This window comes from Crassostrea angulata, chromosome 6 (assembly GCF_025612915.1).
Source record: "Crassostrea angulata isolate pt1a10 chromosome 6, ASM2561291v2, whole genome shotgun sequence".
NCBI lineage: Eukaryota > Metazoa > Mollusca > Bivalvia > Ostreida > Ostreidae > Magallana > Magallana angulata.
This window is the reverse complement of record NC_069116.1, coordinates 28,687,777-28,710,965: the sequence shown is the minus strand read 5'-3', so window position 1 is coordinate 28,710,965 and position 23,189 is coordinate 28,687,777. Positions and strand designations below refer to the sequence as shown.

At 32.1% G+C, this 23,189-nt stretch overlaps 1 protein-coding gene and 1 long non-coding RNA gene across 3 annotated transcripts in view; one reads left to right on the top strand and one right to left on the bottom strand.

Annotated features, from left to right (window-relative positions):
- Positions 1-6,976: 6,976 nt before the first annotated feature.
- On the bottom strand, positions 6,977-9,755 carry LOC128187058 (uncharacterized). Of its 2 annotated transcripts, none has more exons than XR_008244026.1 (4): positions 9,031-9,755; positions 8,711-8,785; positions 8,298-8,432; positions 6,977-8,178 (listed from the first exon to the last, which is right to left on the bottom strand). It is a non-coding gene; the product is annotated as an uncharacterized LOC128187058 (long non-coding RNA). The 2 variants fall into 2 exon arrangements; XR_008244027.1 differs by having other exon boundaries at positions 8,325-8,432.
- A 4,293-nt stretch (positions 9,756-14,048) lies between these two features.
- LOC128187057 (A disintegrin and metalloproteinase with thrombospondin motifs 18-like) overlaps positions 14,049-23,189 on the top strand; it is a 31,083-nt gene continuing 21,942 nt past the window's right edge. Inside the window, exon 1 of the mRNA XM_052857137.1 lies at positions 14,049-15,075. Within this exon, the coding sequence (XP_052713097.1) occupies positions 15,043-15,075 (33 nt within the window). The 5' untranslated portion in view covers positions 14,049-15,042. The remainder of the gene's footprint in view (positions 15,076-23,189) is intronic.

Below are 23,189 nucleotides of genomic sequence, written 5' to 3'. Positions count from 1 at the left end.
TATTCTGCTTTGAAATGAAGAAGAGTTAATTACAAAACATGCTGTTCCTAATTACGTGTAGTAATTACTAGGTAACCTGATTTAGCTCACCTGATGGCAGAACATAAGGATTTTCTGGGCTCTGCAGAATTTCAATATAATGAAGTAATTTGGCAGATAATTTCTAAACTGCATTTGCTGCAATTTACCAGATACAAAAGTTCATTGATTGAAATAGAGACAAATTGTTTTGGTGAAAAAAAAACCCCTTTTAAAAACCCATCATTTCATGTGCGTGCTAGCATGAAAGTGAAATTCATAACATAACTTAAAGACAAGTCATATGGTTTTTTTTTTATTATGGTAAGTGGTAGTATGTAATTTCAAATCATGAAAGTTAATAGGGGAGAAACTCGCTTTAATTTAGAATATTAACATTAGCAGAGTCCAGTAATTTTTTTTATAAAATAAAAAGAAATTGGGCATGCATTCTGTGTATGTAAAATGGATTTAGGCTCTAGCTTGGTCATTTATTCTGATACCCCTTTCCTATGTTCTCCAGTTTAGATGGAGCATGCATTCAAATATTTGCTGCAAGATTATAATTGTAAGATTTAAGTCAAGGGGAGCTATGTTTTGAAATCTGAGAATTAAATGGTGGCAAGAATAGAAAAAAAAAGCTGAGAAAGTTTTAATTCGTTCTTACACAGGATTTTTTAAATGTTTCTGCTTCATAAATTTCCATAAGAGGGTCTTTTATTCTAAATTCTAAATCATAACACCTCAATTGCCTGGAAAAGAATGAACCTGGGAAAAATATTTTTGGACTTGGGTCAATATTTCCCCTAAAGGTGTTGGAAAAATATTTGAAATAAACTTTAACATGTATGGTATATGATGAACTTGGAATACAGAAGTAAGAACTAGAGCAGAGCTCGTGGCAAAGCCACGAGTAGGTCTTCCGTTGTTGCTGCGGGTTGAAAATATGTGTGATATGGTGTCAAACGATTATAATGACTAAACTTTCAGTTCTGCTTTTGTTATAAAAATGTGTTGTGATTGAAAAACTGAAAAAAGAAAGGAAGAAAATGGTTTAGGAAAACTATTTGTCGAACACAGTTTGTGTAATCGTTTCAAAAGTTCTTTAAAAAATGAGATGTTTAATGGCGAGTTAAATTTTCAAAGGGTAGCAAGCATTGTTATAAACAGTATGTACTCATGATTCATATCAGGAATTGTATTTTTTTAAACCGAACCTGCCTACAAAACACGTAACCTTTTCTATTGGATAACTTCTTTATTTAAATCTTTCTAAATTTTTGAAGACTATGTGCAAGTTGTAGAATTATTACGTGCTGACAAAATTTAGTAATTAGTCAAGATTGATGGCTTCCCTGAACTTTTCTACAGGGAAATGTGTGTCGTCCGATATTATTTAATGATACGAGTAGACTTGGACATTCAAAATAATATATAATCAGCTAAAGAAAAAGATCAGCGGGAGAATTTATGCAAAAGCGAGCATCTAAATTTTACACCAGATGGTGCTGTTTCATAGAGACACCGCTATGTAACGTGAATTAAATAACCTTATTAACAAAAATGAATATTACTTTTCTCGACAATGTAATAATATGCAAAATCTTTATTTTTATGTCAGTGGGTTGACTAAATAAATTGAAAAAAAAACTTCAATTGCGCTTGCGTAAATTGGAATTCTGGGAAGGAATTAGACAGTCCGTGTAAGAGAAATTCGAAGAAGTTATGAAACTGGTCAGTTTCTAGATCAAACTGCGCATTGATGTATTAAAGGACTATCATGGGTAACGTCTGTACCCGCGGTCCGGAATCTGTATATGCAGTCATACATTGTATGTACATCGATACACCTTTACCTCCCCACCTTCAGCCATACAAATTAGGGTGCAACTTTCATATACACATGCATAGTATTATAGTTCTGGAAACTATTTATCTTGTATTTTAATATATTGGGTATTCATTATTCAGCTAAAATTAGTATTCCACTGGCTGTAGCTAACCTTGTAAGTAAGTTAAGTTGCATTACAACCTCATAATACACAACTTCAATTAAAAGTTTTTTTTTTTTAAATCAATTTTCATACAATTAGCAATAAATAAAATCCCCAATAACTCACATCTATCTCACTTAAGTGTACCTTTGAGAAGCGCATATATATCTGGGAGGCAGATATGTCGCCATATTATAGTCTGCAAGTCAAGTGAATTATCATGGTCTTTAAAAGAAATAAGAAATCTGTCGACACTTGGAGTACTTTGATGATTTCTATGGCGATCGACTGCATTGCATAATGTAGTCGTACTTCCCAAGAAAAAAATTTCCTTTGACTTCAAACTTTTGATTATAATACATGATGAATTATTCTGTTCATAACTATAGAAGTTTAGCGTGTTTAACGGGTTAATTTATTAGCCAAATTCTCAGGTTACGATTTTACATCTTCAATGTGAAGATGATTGACTTCGAATAATAGTCTTTTTGTTTATAAAAGCACCCTTCCAACTGTTACTCAATTACATATGTTCTGAGAATCTTCGGTCGCACGTGGGGATTGAATTAACACAGACTGACCGAATTAACAAACGGGTGGGAAAATGAAACACGTTGAGGAGAAAATGTTACACATAAGAAAAAGTCACCAAAAATGATTTTCGACAGTTCTGGGGATCTTTTCGGCAATTTAAAAAAAAATCCAGCGCGAGCACTTGTCAGCGGGGCGGGAGGAGGGGGGACGCAGCAATGAGTTCGCTTCCACACTGAAACGAACAACCATGTAGAAAAGACTACAGAGCGATTAATATGTGACCGATAGAACCTAATCTTAAGTTGTTTAAAACTCATGTGAATATTCTTAAAATAATCATCAAATGCCTCAATTCTGGACAATTCAGGACATTATTTTATCGTGCTAGCACCTACCGCAAACATGTAACATGGAACTTTGATTATAATTTGATTTGATTTTTAAACTACCTTGTACGCTATCGTATAATTAAATCAATGCTTAATCAACTGTACAAGTAAAATAAATTTATCTTTTCATCTTAAACCTATATAATAGTTGAAAACACAATAAAATATAGTTCTGTCCGTGCAAAATATGAAACATGAACGCGTGATAAGGTACGTATAGAAGAACACGAGCCGACCGCGGATCACTTGTGCAGTCGCGCTGGATCTCCCCGGCCATGTGCGAGGGATGATCATCATTTAATATTTGTGGGAGGGGGGGGGGTTTAAATTTTTTTAGATATACAAACCAACCATTAATTTATGTCTGACGATGTTTCCGATTTGGAGTAATATCGTTCATTAATATTCACTTACACTCAAATTTTTAATAAGATAAATACTGGATGGACAAACTTTTATAACTTAAATTTAAAACAGTTCTTGTATTTACGGCTATATAAACTCTAACACGTTCATATTCATCTAAGTGTGCGTCGCGGTGTGCGAAACTTGTGTATTAGATAACCGCTAACCGCTAGGTAGTGCAGCCGTGGCTGATCTCCTCGACCGTGGATGAAGGATAGTTTACGTAAAGTTACAACGCACAGACACGCACAGCTCAGAACCCAGGAAGATTTGAAAATTTGCAGTATAATGACCATATTCTATCAAATAGAAGTTCTTTATTTTAAACTTGAAACCCACAATTGATCTATGTCTGATATTGCTTTAGATTGAAAATGACATAGCTTTTATTAATTAACTGAACGATTTCTGAAATGACACCTAATCGTTTAGTCCATAAGCTTTTATGTGTAATTAAAACTAAAACAATTCTTGAGTTTGCGGCTAAATAAACTCATATTTGAGAGACGCAACTCTCGTGTATTAAATAACCGCTGACCGCTAGCTAGGTAGCCCAGCCGCGACCATGGTTACCGATTTTCTCGGCTGCGGGCGAGGGAGAGTTTCGTTAACTTGGCCAAATTGCCGCGGGTACTGGTCAACACGTATTACTTTTTACCCTCATATTATGCAATATCCGAACACAAAAACAGTTTTATGAGATCAATAAAGTCACAAACAACATTTTTTGCAGCGACGCCCATATCGAAAAATTTACCGTTTTAGAGTTATGAGGCAAATACTTTTAAGGGATCTAGACCCCTCATTTTAGGGGCTAGCCCCTTTTTTATGGTATCAAATGAAAGCTCTTAATATTCTGCACAACTTTTGTTCTATATGTGACTAGAAAAAAATTACAACTAAAAAGTTATTGAGCAAAGATATAAGCAAAATTTAACATTTTTTGAAACATAAATTTCGATCTAATTTTTTAAGAAGTAAACGTGGGTTAATCAAACATGTAAAACTAGGAGGACAACGTTCAAGATGTGTACATTAAAGATTTGTAAATTAAAACTACTTGCTACGGATCAACTCGGAGCCTTTGCAGGTACACGAGACCCACTAAAAAAATATTCAAAGGGGAATAACTCAAAACTGGAAGTAGCGATTTCACAATCTTTTGTGCTATAGTAAGCTATTGTTATTTCCAATAAACCCTGAAAATTTGAATAAAATCTAACGACAAACAAGCGAGATATTACAGTTTAAAGAAACGTCTAGAAGAAAAAGAAGAAGAAAAATAATAATGAAGAATTTCCAACAGAATCAGTACAAGGTCTTCCGTTGGAAACGGAAGACCTTAATTAAGGAACAATTGCTGTTGTGAATGACCGACATTTTACACTGGTCAGTGAAATATAACAAAGTGCTGTTATTTGTTTATTTAAATTCCTTTAAACCCATTTTTTGCCAATATCTTTTCATGAAATATTTGGCACTTAAGGAAGAGACAGGTCATTAAATATGTAGAAGTGCAAAATAATTATGTGTATGTAGTTTTAATTGTGAAGTCATGTTGGATGAATGTAGTTGTGGAAGGTCACAGAGTTTTATTAAAAACTGAATGAATGTAATTAAACAAATTCCCGATTTCATAATCAGATAAGCTTTAAACATAAAAATTTATGAACTGTGTTATAGGGGAATCTTAAATAGAATCCAAGTCATAATATTCTACAACAGGGTTATGAATTTTTCAATATTTGCATGACCATACACTTAGGTGAAATTTAAGATGGTTGAAGTCTGGAGGAAATTCATATGACCAACAGTGGCGTCCACTGAAAAATCCATAAGCTATATTGAAAGAGGTGGGAAAAAAGCAATATATTTTTATGAATATTTTTTTTTTCAGGTAACATGAGATTCATTTAGTGTGGATCCTTGGCGTGGATATGTAGGGTCACTCTTAAGAGATCCAGGAGGTAAAAAGTAGATCGGAGGTCACAGGAGGTCAACAGCGTCCCCATAAATGTCCATCTAATAAGGTAAAGCTATCTTCAGGTGTAAAAACGTGGCACCCAATCACTCAGCCATTGTGTTCATTCATGGACATGCATCGCTACATTATGTTTACCCTTTAGTATTAAGTCAGACATGGAGTGCTGTGTGTACTGTAATTCTGTTTATAAACCACCCCATCTGAATTGACAGAGGAAAAAAAATCTGTTAACTACTTGATATTTTATTTTGTCATATCGTATGACTTATTGGGTTACATCGTAAACCAAGTTTTTTCAAAAATTCATGAGAGGTATTGGGTGTAAATTTGTATTTTTGGGTTAAATGCATTACTATTATTATTATTTTTCCTGCTCATCCTCTTCATATTAAAATATTTCTGTGTCATGACTTGGATAAAATTCATCTTGATAGGACAAACTAACATAGACATGCTAAGTCTAAGTAAATGCACATCAATGAAGCCCCCGGTGACTTGCAGAATGGAGTCGAGTATCAAGAGAATGAATGCACGATCTAGTTAATGAGATCAAAGGAACACAAGACAATGCATCTAGTTTCTCATGCCAAGCCCATCTATACTGGAGATCTGCAGACTTCTGTCTTGTTTATTGGTGTTTAGTTCCAGTGGGTAATGTACGATGTTTAGCTCACCTGGTTCAGACTCAGTGCAAAAGGTTTACAGTTCCAAATAATAGAATTAATTGCCCATTTTAAATAGGTATTGATGTGTTTATTTTTCGAGGACAACTATCCCTCTGCCCCTCTTGTGACATTGTATACCATCTTAATTTTATTTTGCTTTTTGAATATTTTTTATAAAAATTGAAGAGAGATTAGAATTACTGGTAATTTGCTTTGAATTTAAAATGGTTTTTACCTCAAGTTATAAAACTTTTAACCCATAACACAAGTTGCAATATATTCAGATAATGAAGATCATAACCACTTTCGAGAAAATGGCTTAATTATGATGTCATTTTGGATGAAATGCTACATCTATGACATAGTTTAACACAGTTTCCTTTATTCCATCGCACAGAATTAAGGTGGTATAGGACACCTGTCAATATTAATGTGGATACATGCATTAATACATTATATTCAAAATACTTTCCCCATACCAAAAAAAAGCACTAAAAAGTTATACCTATGAGCCCTTAAAAAAGTTACAAAAAAGTCATAACTAAGTTAGCACAATTTGGAACCATCTGATCAATTATGGTTCCAAATTAGCATCAAAAAGTTATACCTATATTGTAACTTTTTGCTTAAGTACAAAAAAGTCATAACTAGAGTGTAACTATTGACAATTTATTTTTTTCATAAAAATAAATAGGTATAAAAAAGTTATCAAAAAGTTATAATAAAGTTATCATTTAGGTACAAAAAAGTTACAAATTAAAGTTACAGAAAAGTTATCATTTAGGTACAAAAAAGTTATACATATAGGTGTAGAAAAGTTATCATTTAGGTACAGAAAAGTTACAAATTAAAGTTACAGAAAAGTTATCATTTAGGTACAAAAAAGTTATACATATAGGTATAGAAAAGTTATCATTTAGGTACAGAAAAGTTATAGATGTAGGTACAGAAAAGTTATACCGGTACATATAGTTACAGAAAAGTTATCATTTAGGTACAGAAAAGTTATAGATGTAGGTACAGAAAAGTTATACATATAGTTACAGAAAAGTTATACATATAGTTACAGAAAAGTTATCATTTAGGTACAGAAAAGTTATAGATGTAGGTACAGAAAAGTTATACATAAAGTTACAGAAAAGTTATTGTTTAGGTACAGAAAAGTTATAGATGTAGGTACAAAAAAGTTATCATTTAGGTACAGAAAAGTTACACAGAAAAATTACAGATGTAGGCAAAAAATATCTATCTGTATCATAAACTTCAGATAAAAAAAAAAACCAGGTACATGTACAGGTGTTATACTGATGTCCCTAATGTTGACATGAACTTTTCATCAAATTGTTTTTGCTCTTGAATAGGAATTTAAAATCATATCTGTTCATGTGAGTAGAAGAACACAAGTCAATGTTTTTGTTAATAAATATGTTTACTGAATTATATTTCCATCTAATGAGTATGCTTTCCTCCATTTCTTATGGAAACTTATAGTTAACGCCTTGTTAAACGATTGTTCGAAACCTACAATGACCTTAGAAAAATCACTGAAATAATCAGGATATCAATGCAGACTCACATTCCCATTGAAGACAATTTGGCTGTTTCTTTTAGCTAACGTACTGATGCACATTAAAAATAATATAGTAAATTTAACTTACTCTTTACAAACAATTTATTAATTTGTTAAAAGAAAAATGTAAATATAAACAATATAATGCTCTCTTTGACGATTCATGCAGGTAATGAAGGGAGCAATGATTGCAGAAAAAATTTACATAACTCGCTAATGCGGGTAATGTATTTTTTCTGCAATGTCGCTACATTCATATCCCGCATATGTCACCAAAGAAAGCATTTTATTGTTTACATAATAATCTCAAATCATTACAGACCCTATATGCAAGTTTTTTAAATAAAGCAATAATCTAACATAAAAGCATTTGGGATTACATGTGTGTCTAATGTTCTTGCTAAATTTGAATAGAAAGTTTGAAAAACATTATTTTGTAAACCAAAATTTGACCAAAACCTTCATAAAGCATGTTTTAGGTTAAATTCCTAACATATACTAGCATGATTTTGTTCCAAACATACTAGTATGATTTTTAAAACAGTCCTGGTTCTAGATGATACCAATGACCTGCAGTAATTTATCAGCAAACAACTGGATCTGTTTCTTGAATCTGTTCCTAAAATGTATAAAAAAGAATGTTTCATTATGGCAATTTCTTACTACATGTACTTTCATTGTAACTGTTAAAACCTTGACAACTACCTTATACTTAAAACAGAAAATTTTATAGCATACCAAGTTGAATATATATGTGACCACCACCTGGCAGATGAAAACTGGTTTCTGTTTACATGGCTGCATGTATTTCTATGGGAACGGTTGCTCTTGCATCTGATCTCTTTCATAGTATTATCCTCGTCCTCCATTAATCTAAAAGAAGGCAATAATATTTAAAACATGATACTGTTTGACAATTTTCAATATATGTAGCATAAATTATTATTAAATATCAGTAAAACTTTTCAATTCTCTGTTGACCTGGTACCCCCCCCCCCCTCCCCTCTAAAAAAAAAAGTCAACATTGATACAGCAGTTGCCATTATATTCTCAGATTTTTAATAATTCATTTACTAAAAGATATACATAATATATGGTTAAAAATTTAAAATCTGTATATCTTTACTTGATAAACACAGTCACACACTTACTTTTTTCATCTTGAATTAATGATGTATCTTCAATCTGGTGTACAGTCTGCTAGCTGGACTTGGTTGGGATTTTTTCTGCAATACAATGATACTCTTTTTAAAAGAGTCGGCCATAATTTGATTACATATAGAATGTACATCACTAGATATACATGGCTGCATAGGCTTTGATATAGATGATAAAATCATGCACTTCTTATTAGAATTCTAGAAATATTCCAAATGTAATTCATTTCTAAGTGCAAAGCAATAATATAGAAATTGAGATAAGCAAACACAAATGAATTATTCAAAATGACTTGTTTGTATATCAGACTTACCCTGAATGGAAATGGTCATCCACAACTAAAGCCATATCATCCAGGTCTTAAGCATGTCTATCTTTATGAAACCACTGCTTGCAGTTTCATTACTACATACAACACGCTGTGATTCTGCATATTTCTTGAAAAAATCAGGAAAATCTTCACAACAACTCCTGTCTTCTTTGCCCATTTCAAAATTTGATGGCGGAATGGCAATTGTCCAATCAGAATTCACGGAAGTCAAAGTTTGAAATTTTGGCCAATCACGATACAGCCAAGATTAATACCGGGATAAATCTTTAAAATTTATTTTGGTTAAAAAACAATATTATTTACTTAATATTATCTAAAGAATTCTGCATTTAATTGAAACAAATTTTAGTAATATTTTCTTTCCTTACAACCTGTTAGTTTATTAACCGATCATCAAAACTTGGCATTTCCGGTCTCAAGAGCCGCCATTTTGAATAATATGAGGGAATTTTAAAAACTAAATCAATTTAAATACCAATGCATTTTTACAATTGATGAATATGTAAAACCAAAAATTATAACACTTTTTTTAAATAAAACATGTTTCCCAAAGTTTATTACACAGTCCTTATAGCTATATATGCTGTTATAAATTACGATGAGAGATAGGCTAGTACTGGGAAAACATACAGATGAAAATAGCAGTACTGTTCTTTGTTAACAGCATGTCTATTAATCAAATATGTGAATAAATATGATGAACCCATCTCATAATAACAAACAATGCAACAACCCTCCCCAGCCCCCCCCCCCTTTTCTTCGCATGCATTCGATGTCGTGGGAAAATTCTGAATCTACTGTATTCCTTTATTCATGGGGTAGGCCATGAAAAGTTGGAAAAATTTTCAGTGATAATATAAAGTTGATGCTACCCCTTAGTATTTAACAGTGTTTAAACGAAATCGTAATATGTCTAATGATGTTCAAGAGACAGATAACAAAATAATGCTTGCAGGAGCAAAATAAAAAATGTCTGCTGGTCAAAACACACACATCAACTTTTTTTCTTAAACAAACATCAGTGTCATCACAGCACGGACTAATCATGACCTCTTTAGACACCCTTTACTGTTAACCTGGGATGTGTGTGCGTTCAGGCGGAAAGTGATTTCCTGTTTCTGCCTTATAAAAACAATAAAATTTTGGACAGGTGTTTGTGTTGCAATTGATGGACTGGATTCCCGTTATAATGGTTATGTCATTGTTTTCAAACAAATCTTAGTGATTTTACTACCCAGTGTGTGATCAACCTACATCTACCCCCCCCCCCCCCCCCCCCCCCACACACACACACTTATCGTGATTTTATAAAAAAAAAAAAAAAAAAAAAAAAAACAAAGTTATAACGATAGTTTATATTAGTTTTTAGATTTATTGTGATAAAAGTCTACTTTAGACTTGAACCTCTTGGATAAGATACACTTAAATTTTTAGTGTAAAAATGACAAAGTCCAAACACATTCACAAATCGACTAAGTTCAATGTAGGTACATTTTAGTTATACTGAAAAGTTTTTAAGTTCAATGTAGGTACATTTCAGTTATACTGAACATTTTCTAAGTTCAATGTAGGTACATTTCAGTTATACTGAAAAGTTTCTAAGTTCAATGTAGGTACATTTTAGTTATACTGAAAAGTTTCTAAGTTCAATGTAGGTACATTTTAGTTATACTGAAAAGTTTCTAAGTTCAATGTAGGTACATTTTAGTTATACTAAGAAATTTCTAAGTTCCATGTAGGTACATTTTAGTTATAGGGCAAAAAGTTTAAGTCCAATCTAGGTACAAAAAAGTTATAACTTTTATGTGCCTAAATCTTAGGTACATAAAAGTTACACTTTAGTTACAGAAAAGTTATGACTAAGTGTAACTTTTTTTTGTATGGGTCACCATTTTAGAATATTTTTAAAATTTTACAATGTGTTTTAAAAAAAAATAAAAAAATTATTTAAAGTTCAAGCAGTATTCGAACTCATGACTTAAAACTTTTGTGGTTAACACTCTTAATCTTTGTGCTACACTGTCATGTTACAAATTTGAGAAAGAAAAAAAATGTGAAATATTTTATTTCAATATTTATTTCGATAGGAAGAATGTCATAATATTGAGATGTCCCATACACACTTAATACAACCCTTATTACCTGTTTATAATTTTGCTTAAACATGCTGACATTTGGCACCATGGACAGTACAATTTTCTCCGATAGATGCTTCTAGTAGTATTAAGCAAGAAAGTGTGTTTCTTACCTAACGCTACCCCTAATGAGCCATCAAAATGACTGCCAATAGATGTGTTAACACCTAATTAGCCTAACGACTTTTCCACTTGTTTTAAATGCACTTGATGCACCTTGCCCACCTTCATGCAAGAATTTAAACCTTAGTAAGCAATTTTCTTCTTCAACAATGACTGAGTTTGATTGTTAATGAAGAGTGGTTCTTTTTGGGAATGTTAGCATTTCTTTACTTTTTCAAATTAATGTTACGTACACCAGTATACCGGTATATATGGTTACACGGTATTGAGTTTCTGTTTTCAAACTGTGGCTTACCGGGTAATTAATAATTATATCAATTGAAAATTGGTAGCAGTTATTTTCATATATATACTGGTACCATACATAAATGCATGAACCTGTTTATGATGTATATAACATTTATTTGATGATGTACAATTCTTTGCCAAAATCCAAGATTTAATTAGTATGCTAGAGATATCAAAGTCATAAGCATTTACATACATCCAAGAAAAATAAATAACTCCCAATTGGTCTCTATTATTTCTTGATGTGCAAGATTCAGAGTACAGCTATTGGGATAATCTGTGGTTTGATATCTACAAGCAGGAGTTGATGAAAACATCACTCTACGCGGGAACGCAACTATGTATGAACGTGTACAACTGATCTAAGATATATTGATATGAGAAATTAACGTTAACTGGCGGAAGGCATGTACATATGTACATGTGATTCACCCTCAAGTTAACACCCTTACCCCCTTTTCCCCAACCAACAGCTCGTGGCATTTGGGTCAAGGTCATTGTAATCTTAAGGACATTTGTTTGCTAATTTTGGAATGGGGGGGGGGGGGGGGTTTATGTAAAGATATTGGTAAAAAATCATGATAGTTTAAATCTGATTATTTTTTTTTTATCATATGACCATCAAAAGAGTGTAAGATAATCTTATAAATTTAGATATTGTGAATGTTCCATACAGTATCAAACTTATATGACTACAGATATGGTAAGCATATGCTTACAACAACTGGGCTAAATAAATAAATTGTTTTGAAAATAGCAAAATTATAAACTCAGCATTTTTTGTTTAAGTTTATTTTGAATGAAAATGTTTCTCAAAATGGAGTTACCCCATTTTTTTTTTTTAATTAAATGCTAAATTTTTCTTTAGAAAGGATTTTAAATTGTGCAGTATACAAAAGAGAAAGGAAAATTATATACATGATTTAAATGATGTTGGATAATTTATGGTTGCATCCAGTTTTAAAAAAGTACAGTATATATTACATGAAAGATTATTATACCGGTAGTTAAGAGGGAAGGGAAAGCTAGCTTACTTGAAATTTTGGGTGTCTTTAGATGTAAGCATCACTGCAGGGTAAAATTAAATGTGCCGTAATTTTCGGTTTTTCGATCGGTATAGAAGCTACCTGCATGCATCTTGGAATTAAACGTTGTCGAGAACATGATCAAAATTGCAGGTGTCCTTGTTAGGTTTGCTCGATTACAATCACTCACATCTTGTTTCTTGCTGCACTTTTTTTTATATAATGATTATGGTCTACCTAGATATGAAGGTTGAATTTTGATGTAACTTCAAGAAAAATAGAGAGAAGAGAGAGAGAGAAGAGAAATGCACCTGCTCACAACTTAGCCAAAAAAAGGTATAAAGATCTTTACCCTTCATTGTAATTGCAAGGTGGAGGAATTCAGGTGCAACATGGGAGATGAAATGATAAACTGATTTTCTGTTTTAGACTGATTTTTAACTAATTATTGCCCAACTTGAATCACGATATGTACGTGTTCAAGAACACTTGATCATTTGTGCAACCAGCCATATTGCAAGTCTGAATTACTGTCAGATACAATATATACCTTATTGCTTAGCAGATGAGATAAATGATTTGTCTTTAAAAGTTAAATTATTATCAAAAAAATATGACACTCAAATTAGTTTTTATCTATGAAACTATATAGAGGGTGTTACTTCCAATGATCAAACGATTAATAGATCTTAATGAAACATAAAACCTTCACACTTTGTCTGGTTTTTAGTGTAAATTAATAGGTATTTGCAATAATTACAAATATGCATAATTTTTTTTTCAGAGTTAAAATTTTTTTTTAGAGCATTTTAAATACATTTTAAACGTTTTTACATAATGATATATTCTACATGTGAAAGGTAGTTTAGTACATAAAATATGTCTACTCTCCCAGATCGCTTGTAGTGTGACAATGGACATCGAGATTTCTGTCGGACATTTTGAGAACAACCCATTTAGAACATGTTCTTGCTAACATAATTAGGTTCTCACAATTGCAGAAAAATATTTTGTAAATTGTGGCACTCAGAATAACGGGGCAATAATGTGCAATAAATTCCTCACTAAAGTGTATTATTCATTGAGAAGTTTGGAGATGAATAACAATGAATGCATTGGATGTCATTAGGATTAAAATGCATCAAATTTTAACCTGTTTAAATAACACAACATATATCCCTCTCTGCCTCGTATTTGAAAACTGCATTTGTGAAGCAATTTTTATTATTCAGTCGTGACAGAAATTTCTCTTGAGAGATATTTTCCTACCCTAAAAGAATAATAAAACTGTTTAAATCTTGTCTTTTCTCATAAAAAAAAATATTTTTTAAGGAGAGAAATAGATAATGGTAAAACTCAAAGGTAACACCCCAATTATTGAACATGGCTTGGAAATTGCAAGGTCTGCATTTCTCTAGCTCTGCTCAGCTTTCAAAATTGAGTGCACATGGTTTTTGTATATATGTATTATGAAGTTCTATACTCCTCAAGGTATGTGTATTAGTATAGTCTGAGTATCACAGAGAGCAAAGGTATTTTTTGTTATAGCTTCTCTGGCCCTTTAATAATTTTGACACTGTTATCAAATTTCTGTGGTATAAGCTACCTGTTGTTAGCCGATTCCTGATTGGCTGATGGCCTTTTACTATAATGCACACTTCTGGTGTATAGTATGAATTTGTTACATTTTGGACTACTTAAACTCTTGATTTTTCTTGTTGACTTATTAAACCTGCTGATTTGGGTGTTTGATTGTGACAAATTTAAGTGGGAATTATTTACATGATTATTTAATCCAGCAAACATTTTATGAAGTGCTGTAATAGTTTGTTTGTTCATATAGTAGGAGATGTATATGTGATGCTGCAGTTTTTACATTTGCTGAAGGAGGCTTATTTTTGATTGATGTTAAGACAGAGTTTGGAGCAGTTGTTTTAATGATTTGGTGATAAAAGAGTGAAAGAGATGCATTGGCAAATACCAAAATAATATGACAGAGGGCATGAAATTTGAAGAAAGTTTTCAGAATTGCAGAGATTAAAAAGTTGTCATTTTTTTTAATGGATGAAGAATTCTGAAGTTCGCCTGGCAGGTTATGATAAACATTAAGAGAGAGAGAGTGAGAGCCCTCTGAGAAATAGATGTATGCCAGAAATTAAATGTAGCCAAACACTTCTTACTGACAAAACGATTTCATTCATATCATGAGTAATTAATTGTAATTCAAGGTATGATACGAGAAACATTTGCAAAAAAACTCAGCATTTCAAACGAAAGAAAAACTGCAATAGAGAGAAAAGCTTGATAGAAAAAAAGAGAGGGGAATCTTGAAATCATAAAAACCAGATCAGAAAAATGTGAAGAGAAGATGTTGAAGATAATGTTTATACTATGAATGGATTATATGAGACTTGAATGAAACAATGATCATTGCAAGTGTGTGGAGTTTCTGCTATGTAAGTATATTCTTCTTATTTCCCCCTTTATTTTGCCTGCGTGTTAAATATTGCAATAGCTATCATGCACCGACAGAAGATAAAGTTGCATGTTTTATCTGATAGTAATGTTGTTAAGTATCTCGTAAAATATGTCACCTGATTTTCCAAGACTTCGTGAACCTTGTCAAGTCTGTTTCAAAGAACTCCGTAAAACGATTTAATTGTATTGCATCAACGGTGTACGAAAAAATTTTCTGTCTCCAAAACGGAGAGGACTGTTTAAAAGTTTAAGGTGACACAGATGTGACAAGTTTGTTTTAAATCTGTTCATTAAATTTTGTGCAAGATATTGGTGTAACAGTGTGCTTTCTCCTCCAGATAAGATGAGATATTGGTAATCCTTTGATCCCTGGTCTCCAAATCTAAAGATATTATAGTCATATTATTCCAGGGTAAATAGCAGTGTCAAGGTCGATGGGTTGTTAATTGGAATCCAACCATTTGATAGCCTTGCATGATCCTTAGACTTTTTATTGTGGAATTTAATTATCTTTACACTCAAGTTAATTGGTTTTCACAATTGTGTGTTCTTTTTTTTTTACCTTTATATGTTTGGCTTTGCAACATTTATGGAAACCTTGTGTAACTGTGAATGAAAACTTTTTGTTTTCTTTTTTCTGTCTTGCATGTATTCTCAACAATATAACAATACAACAATACAATATGATGACCCCTTTGATATGGAAATCTTATAATAACTTACAACTTAGTGTTAATTTATTAAAATTCATCTTTTCGGACCATGCATGATTGTTCTTTTAAAATTAGATTACATGGTACCAGCTAAAAATTATGAACTTTTTAAATTATTTTTAAAATATGATTTATGATAAATCAATTTGATAAAAATACTTTATTAGGTTGTTTTTTTTTATTTCAAAATTTATATAAAGTTTTTGTACAATTTTTGGGGACATCATATTTTTTATTAACAGTATATTATGCATGTACAATTGGTACTGGTTTTACAAGCATGACTAAACTACCAGTAGTGAGTTGAGTAAATAACCAATGGTTTTAAGTTTCATATTTTGAAATAACAATAAAGGTTATGCCATTTGACCTTTGAAGTTTGAAATTTTATGATGATATACATTTAATATTGCACTGTTAACTGGATACCATGCATACTTGTGCCTTTTATTCAACTTTTTAACAGACAAACTTGCAGCTACTGGTATACTTAGAAATGATAAGAAAAATTTGTATACCTAAAGAGAATGAAAATTTAGAACCTTTACATACATTTAATAAGGCTTTTACTATAATCTTGCATGGCAACTTAATTATGTAGCATGGTAGTATATTTACATGCTATTTTGCATTAAAAGACGATTTATAATGGAAAAAAGTAGCTAGTCTGAATGGTGCCATCCAAAATGTGCCTTAATGCAGTATTTGGGAGATTTGTCATTTGAAGTGGTTTAGAGTAAGCTTGTTTTATTGACCCAAAGAACCAAAGAAATCATACATTATAAGTTCACTAACTTAATTGTCTCCTTGATGGGCATTAGATGTAATTCTCTATGGATTTATTGTGTAGGTTTTATCCAAAAGAGGGGGGTGAAAGTGTCAATAGTTTGGATGATGTGTGGATTGGTTTTTGGGGGATTTGGATCATAAGAGTGGATTGGTTACAGTTTAGTTTGGTTGCAGTGTGATTTGGATGTAATGTGGTTTGGATTTAGTGTGGATTTGCTTCAGGTTGTGGAATGATGGGTTGTAGTGTGGATTTGGTGCAATGTGGATTGGTTGCAATGTGGATTTGGTGCAATATGGATTGGTTGCGAATTTGTTGCTGTGTGAATGTGTTGCAGTATGTTTTAGCTGTAGTGTGGGTTAGTTGCAGCCTAAATTGTTTGCAATATGGATAGGTTGCAAAGTGAATTGGTTGGTTGCTGTGAGTTGGTATGAATTAGCTACATTGTGGATTGGTTGCTGTGAGTGAGTATGAATTAGCTACATTGTGGATTGGTTGCATTGTATTTTACAAATACATACCAAAGTCCCCTCTTCACCTTTTCTGTCAGAATATATCATTCATATCTACAGACTGTAATCATGAACACTCATTCATTGAGAAAGTAAAAACATGTCCCAAAGAAGCTCAATGTGGAGACAATTAACACAATAGTGCTACTGTCTAACCAGTATCCACCAGAGAAACTTAATGTCAATACACACAATCCAGTGCCCTGTCAGGTCTGTCAATAACATAGGGTCTGAAGTACCATCCAAAACACAAAGTAGGGATCACACATTCAGGGACATTTAATGGAGAGATGAATGCAATATTTTACATTTATAACTCAGTCTGTAGATATAGAGACTTTAACTTGTATTTTCTTAACTTTTGAAGACACACAGCACAATTTGATATCTATGAATTATTATTAATTTGTAGTTTATATTAATAAGAATTGCAAAATAAAAATCTGATACATTAATGCTGGTTTTTTGTGCATTAACTGCTTTGAATTCATCCTAATCTACCCTTAAATCATAAGGTCAACAGAAAAGTGTATCATATTTCATTATTAATGCTTTGTCAGAGATCCATGTTTGAAGTTGCATTAGCAAAGAAATTAAAATGTTTGGCTGGGCAAGGAATTGAACTTAGGACCACAGTTTTCAAGTCTTCAACCACTGAGCTGTTCATGCCAATATCCATGATCCATTTATATAACCAAAACTACCTCATTATGATAGGGATTAATACATGTAAACCATGAAAAACAGATGTCACGATGATTTGGTTTTATTAATGTTAATCATATTTAATTCTGTTGATTAACCATTATTTTGTCACAGCATATCATTAGGATGTAATTTTGATAGGAATGTTGAATAAAGGTCAAGGTTATAGAAAAAAAAAATACTGAAATGGCATTCAAGAGTGAAGGGTGAAGGTCATATACATTTTTTGACAAAGTATATAAAGGGTCATGATCAGATGCAATTTATATGCACGTTAAACATTACACAAAAAAGGATTGTGTTCCTTGATGTATAGTACATGCAGCTTGTATTGCTTGTCTCAGCTTCATGCAAATACAAAGATATGTCACTTCCTTGCGTAATTCATCAATGCAGTAATTCATGGCATGAATGGGATGCTTCAGTGCAGAATATTGGAAACATAAACTGAAGAGTTTTTGCTATATAACAGATATTTTATGATATTCTAACAGCAAAGCAATTGGCATCTCTTGAAATGCTGAAAATTCCTCATATTTACACATAACACAATTAACAGGTGACTGATGCTGCAGGTTGCAGCAGCTTTGCAGCATGAATCTATATTGTAGTTCCTTAAACTTATGCAGTTCTACAAGCCTCAAATAAACTTCCTCAACAAAGCAGTAGGTAGTCCATAAATGTCAGCGTTTGAATTTTGTGAGCTTTTCCTTTCATTGGCACTTCATCATGACCCCTTCTTTACCAGATCATTGTCCAAACACACACGTTGGTTAGGGGGGTCTGTGAAACAATACACAGCAAGGTTGTGGCCAGGTGGTATTGTTTTATAGGGGAATTCCTTGGTGTGGTTTAGTCTTTCGGGAGGCTTTATTTACATCTCCTTGATTACAATGACGGAGACAACAATAAGGTTGCGTGCAGTGCTCCACAATTTTGGCAACTTGTCGGAATTTGTTGGAGGTAAATTTTCAAGACTTTGTTTTATCTTTCAAGGAAAAGTTTCCCATGTTGAATGAGGGCCTTTGGTTTGCATCATCGTTTTGCTGACTAGGAATTTTATTACATGTATTAAAGTTATTGTTATTGTTTGTTATGGCTGGTATTTATCATCAGTTATAGATATTTTCAGTGTTTTCTGTAAAATTGGATTGCTTTTAATATATTAAAGAAATTACAAGTCAATGGGTATTGGTTGATGAGTTTCATTGTTTTTAACTATACTTACACTGTCAATTTCTTTTGTTTGTCTATATAAGTATCCTAGGGAATGAAAACAAATTTCTATTATAAATTACTGTGATCTATGGGGTTTTTTTTATTTTGACAAATTAAATTTGTATTTGATATCATATGCGGGCCTCTTTAGTTAAGAATGGATATTGCAAATAAGAATATAAGAATGTTGAAGGAAATAGATAAAGTTCTTTATTACAAATCTATGGAATCTATGTGGTAAATTGATTTTTAAAAATTTATGTTGGCTTAGCTAATGCTGCACAAAGGCAGTCTGAAAAGTACTGTTAACTGTGAATTAAAGGTTTCTTACAATCTTTGGGTGCTGAAATTCAGGCCCAATGATACCACAGCGGTTGCTACATGTATCTCTGATAGCATTTTATATTTTTTTAAAAGGTTATTTTAATGTTTAATGTATTTGATTACTTTCTTCTCTAATGAATGAGGTTCAGTTGGGAAGGATGATCGCCAATTTTGATAACTTTTGTCATGCAGTATATTTTAATCAAATTCATGTGCATTCGGTCTTGTGTTCACTTCAGGTTTTTTTTGGCTTAAAAGTTAAAAGTTTTACAAAAATGTCAAAATAATTAATGAAATTTCTTTACATTGTAAAATTTATAGACTGGATCATTTATCTTGTAAAACAGAACAGGCTTGTGTTTTTGGGTGGCCTATAGCACTTCACACAATAAAGAAGTTCTTCAAGACATCTTTTATCTTTTTGTTAAACATACCTGCCACCCATAGAGCATTTATGCCATGGTTAAAATGCAATTGGTGTAATTGTAAATTAACTCCGTATATCTGATAATCAACAAATTTATATATGACCCCTGTCACAAACGAGATGCGCATCGACCCTTGTGTGACAACCACAGATGCAAACTCTATACGACATGCATTCTTGTTTGCAGTGTCTGAGATACTTAATAAAAACTTTTTATTGCACTTTAAAGGGGTTTTTGTCTACAAAAATGTTTCAGCCTTACACATAATCAATCATATTCTACTGGTTTTTTTGTAAGAGAGCATACAACAAAAAATAAGATGTTGCACAGATAACCTATAAAGGGGCCACCATTATTTTTCCATTGTACTGAGCTCATTGTATGCAATTAGCATTTTTTGCAGTTGACAGGGAAAATTTAATTTATCTAACTGAACATCATAGCTGTCTGACAATCTGCAGGTGTTGCTCAAGAGGCCTGTATAGCTCAACCTAAGATAAACGTTTCACAATGTGTGTTCATTAGATTAGAACAAAATATTGTATACATGTCATAAAATAACTAATGAAGTGTGAGAACAAGTTAACCGTGTTTATATTCATGGGAAACAAAGTACACTAACCTGGAGTGCTTTTAATAATTAGGAAATTGTAATGGTTTGTTTTGAAAAAATAATAAAAAAGTTGAAGAAAAAATTTAAACATTTTTTGCTCTTCTTTATATACTGATATTACAAGAGGCACTTCAAAATAAAAGATAAAAATAAGCATGCTAAATGTAATTATAGACAAAACTTGGTTATACATTGCATGCAGAGTATTGTGAAGGTGAGCTAAAATGTGCCACAGTGGCCGAGTCTGGGGGTGGTGGTCCGCGGCTGTCAGAACTGTCAGATGGAGGCACGCATTCATTCCCTTATCATTGTTACACAAAACTGGCTTTTATTGCTTTGACAAAATCACACAATATTTTATAGATGGGATTCATTTCAAATTATTTTAATTTAATGCAGGGGTTGTAATAAAATGCGTTTTAGCAGATTATTTTTTGAAGTCAGATTTTTTAATGTAATATATATAAAATATCCCGCAGTGCAAGGGGCTTTGGATTAGTTTACCTACATGCAAACAGTATTATGCCTTTGTGCAATATTAGTTTCTGCAGACAGGAAGTTGGATTATTATTGCAAAGCTGTGTTCTTTGATAAGGTGCGTCTGCACAATGCATATTCTTCTGTTATGAGGTGTTGTTCGAGATGAACTTCGAGTACAATTTTCTTTAGAGATACAATAGAGTGCTTTCAATGGTGCCTAATTCTCAGAAATTTTTTGGGGATAATAATTTGTAGTGTTTGTCTGCGATCACTGCACAAGCAAACTTGAAAATATTTCAGTTCAGAGAGGAATCCTTCAAATACGCTCTTCAGTTAAACTCTTAGATATCATAGCTACATGCATGAATTTATATTTTGAATTGAAAGTAAGCTTTACTGATATCAATTCAACTGTTCTCAAAAGTAAAATAACTTCAAATATTTTCCCCAGACAAATCCATGTCTAATTTTGATCATTGTCTGTGATACCATTCAATTTCCATTGCTCCCACAATGCATGTATTTGTATAATGGATCAGACATTTGCGCCATTTTTAGAGCAAAAATTAAGTTCAATTAAACCTTATCATTTTGTTGACATATAATTTTAATTTTTTTTCCATTGCAACCACAACTATTCATAAACTAATTATATCTTGAATGAGATTATTTAGTACCAGGATTAAGAGATTTTAAAGTTATAGGTAAAGTTTTTGTTTTGAAAGTAAATCTGTCTGCTAGTCATTTCAAATTTAGTTTAAGATTTCTTAATTCCATTGAAAAAGTTTGTGACTCGCATATATTTGGACATGGAATGAAAACTGCAGGCACCATTGTATGTGGCTAATGTGTCATTTTAGAAGCCAGAGGGGACAAAAATCAAAGTAATATTTTTTACTTGATTAACTTCAACCATGTTAAATTAATAAGATTAGCATTTTAATACAAGTGCATTCTCAATCCCCTATTTAACTTGATTGTTTAGTGAAATTCAGGGGAGAATAAAAATGGTATTGTTTGATTTGTAAATCTTCTAAACTTTTGGTGAACTTTTTGAAAAATTACTCCCTCTAAAGGTTGTGTGTGTGGCTGCACCCCCTGACTCTTACACTGGTCTGCTTGTCACAAACCAAAGACATCACATGAATTGATTTGCCTCAGAAAGATTTCACTGAACAAATATAAAAGTTTACATTTTTCTGTAAAATAACAAATGTTCACTTCATAACAGGCATTATTGCATAAATTATTTACAGAAAACAGGTCATTGTGAAGCTGTTTGCTACCGATCTTCTTTGATTACAAATACTCTTGCTTTGTTATTTGTTAATATACCAGTAAATCATAGAATCATATTTTTCCTTTGAGCCTTTACATATTTGAATTAATTGGCTTTCATGTGAGATGATTGCAACAAGGGTATTTTTCTGTGAAGTTCTCTCCATCATGGACTTTCCACACATTGTAGTGTCTTTTGGTTTGTCTTTTTGTTGGTGACAACTTTAATGACATTTAGGTCGTATACCTGTCAGGTGAGGGTGGTTGAGAGGGGTCCCTGGCACCGTCTTTTTATCCTAATTCTCTTTTGTTCCTATCAAGAAATTATTATGGTCTTTTTCGCACAGGGGCTGAGTTTTAATGGACTCGGTGTCCATTCTTATAAAGGCTTTTGATGCCGGTGTGTGGACATTTCCGGATGAAAGTTAATGTGAGATTCTGTTGATTATTGTAAATGTTTGATGTATAAACACATCTCTTAATCTCCTTTAATCATTTACAGGTAAATAAAAGCCAACTCTTAAATGCAGATAAAATCATTTCCAGTTACTGGTATTAGTACCGAGTTGCATGGTGCAAACACCTTTTGCACAAGTGCTTGAACAGCTAGATGAAAAATGCAGGTTTTCATTTTTTCTGTATATTTAAATTATAAGACTCGATCCATAAAAAATCTTGATTGATAAGTTACACATTTTTGGATATATAATGAATGTGTATACTTAAGGAGGATTGATATCATATATAAATGTAAATTGCCTTGTTAACAAATTAGGTTTAAGAGAAACTGAGTTATAAGGTTTCAAACATTAATTTTTATGACAAAAACCTTTTAAACACATATGGGCAAAACTTGGAGGATTGAGCTCAGTTGGTCTAACATATGGAAATGAAGTATGTTCACCTGTGACTTATAAAAACATTTATCTGAAACGATTAAGTGATTTTCACTAAACTTTGCATATAGATATTTGTTGAAAAAATAATGATTTCACAGGTGTGTTTGGCGTTTGTATTTAAATTCAGCCACATTT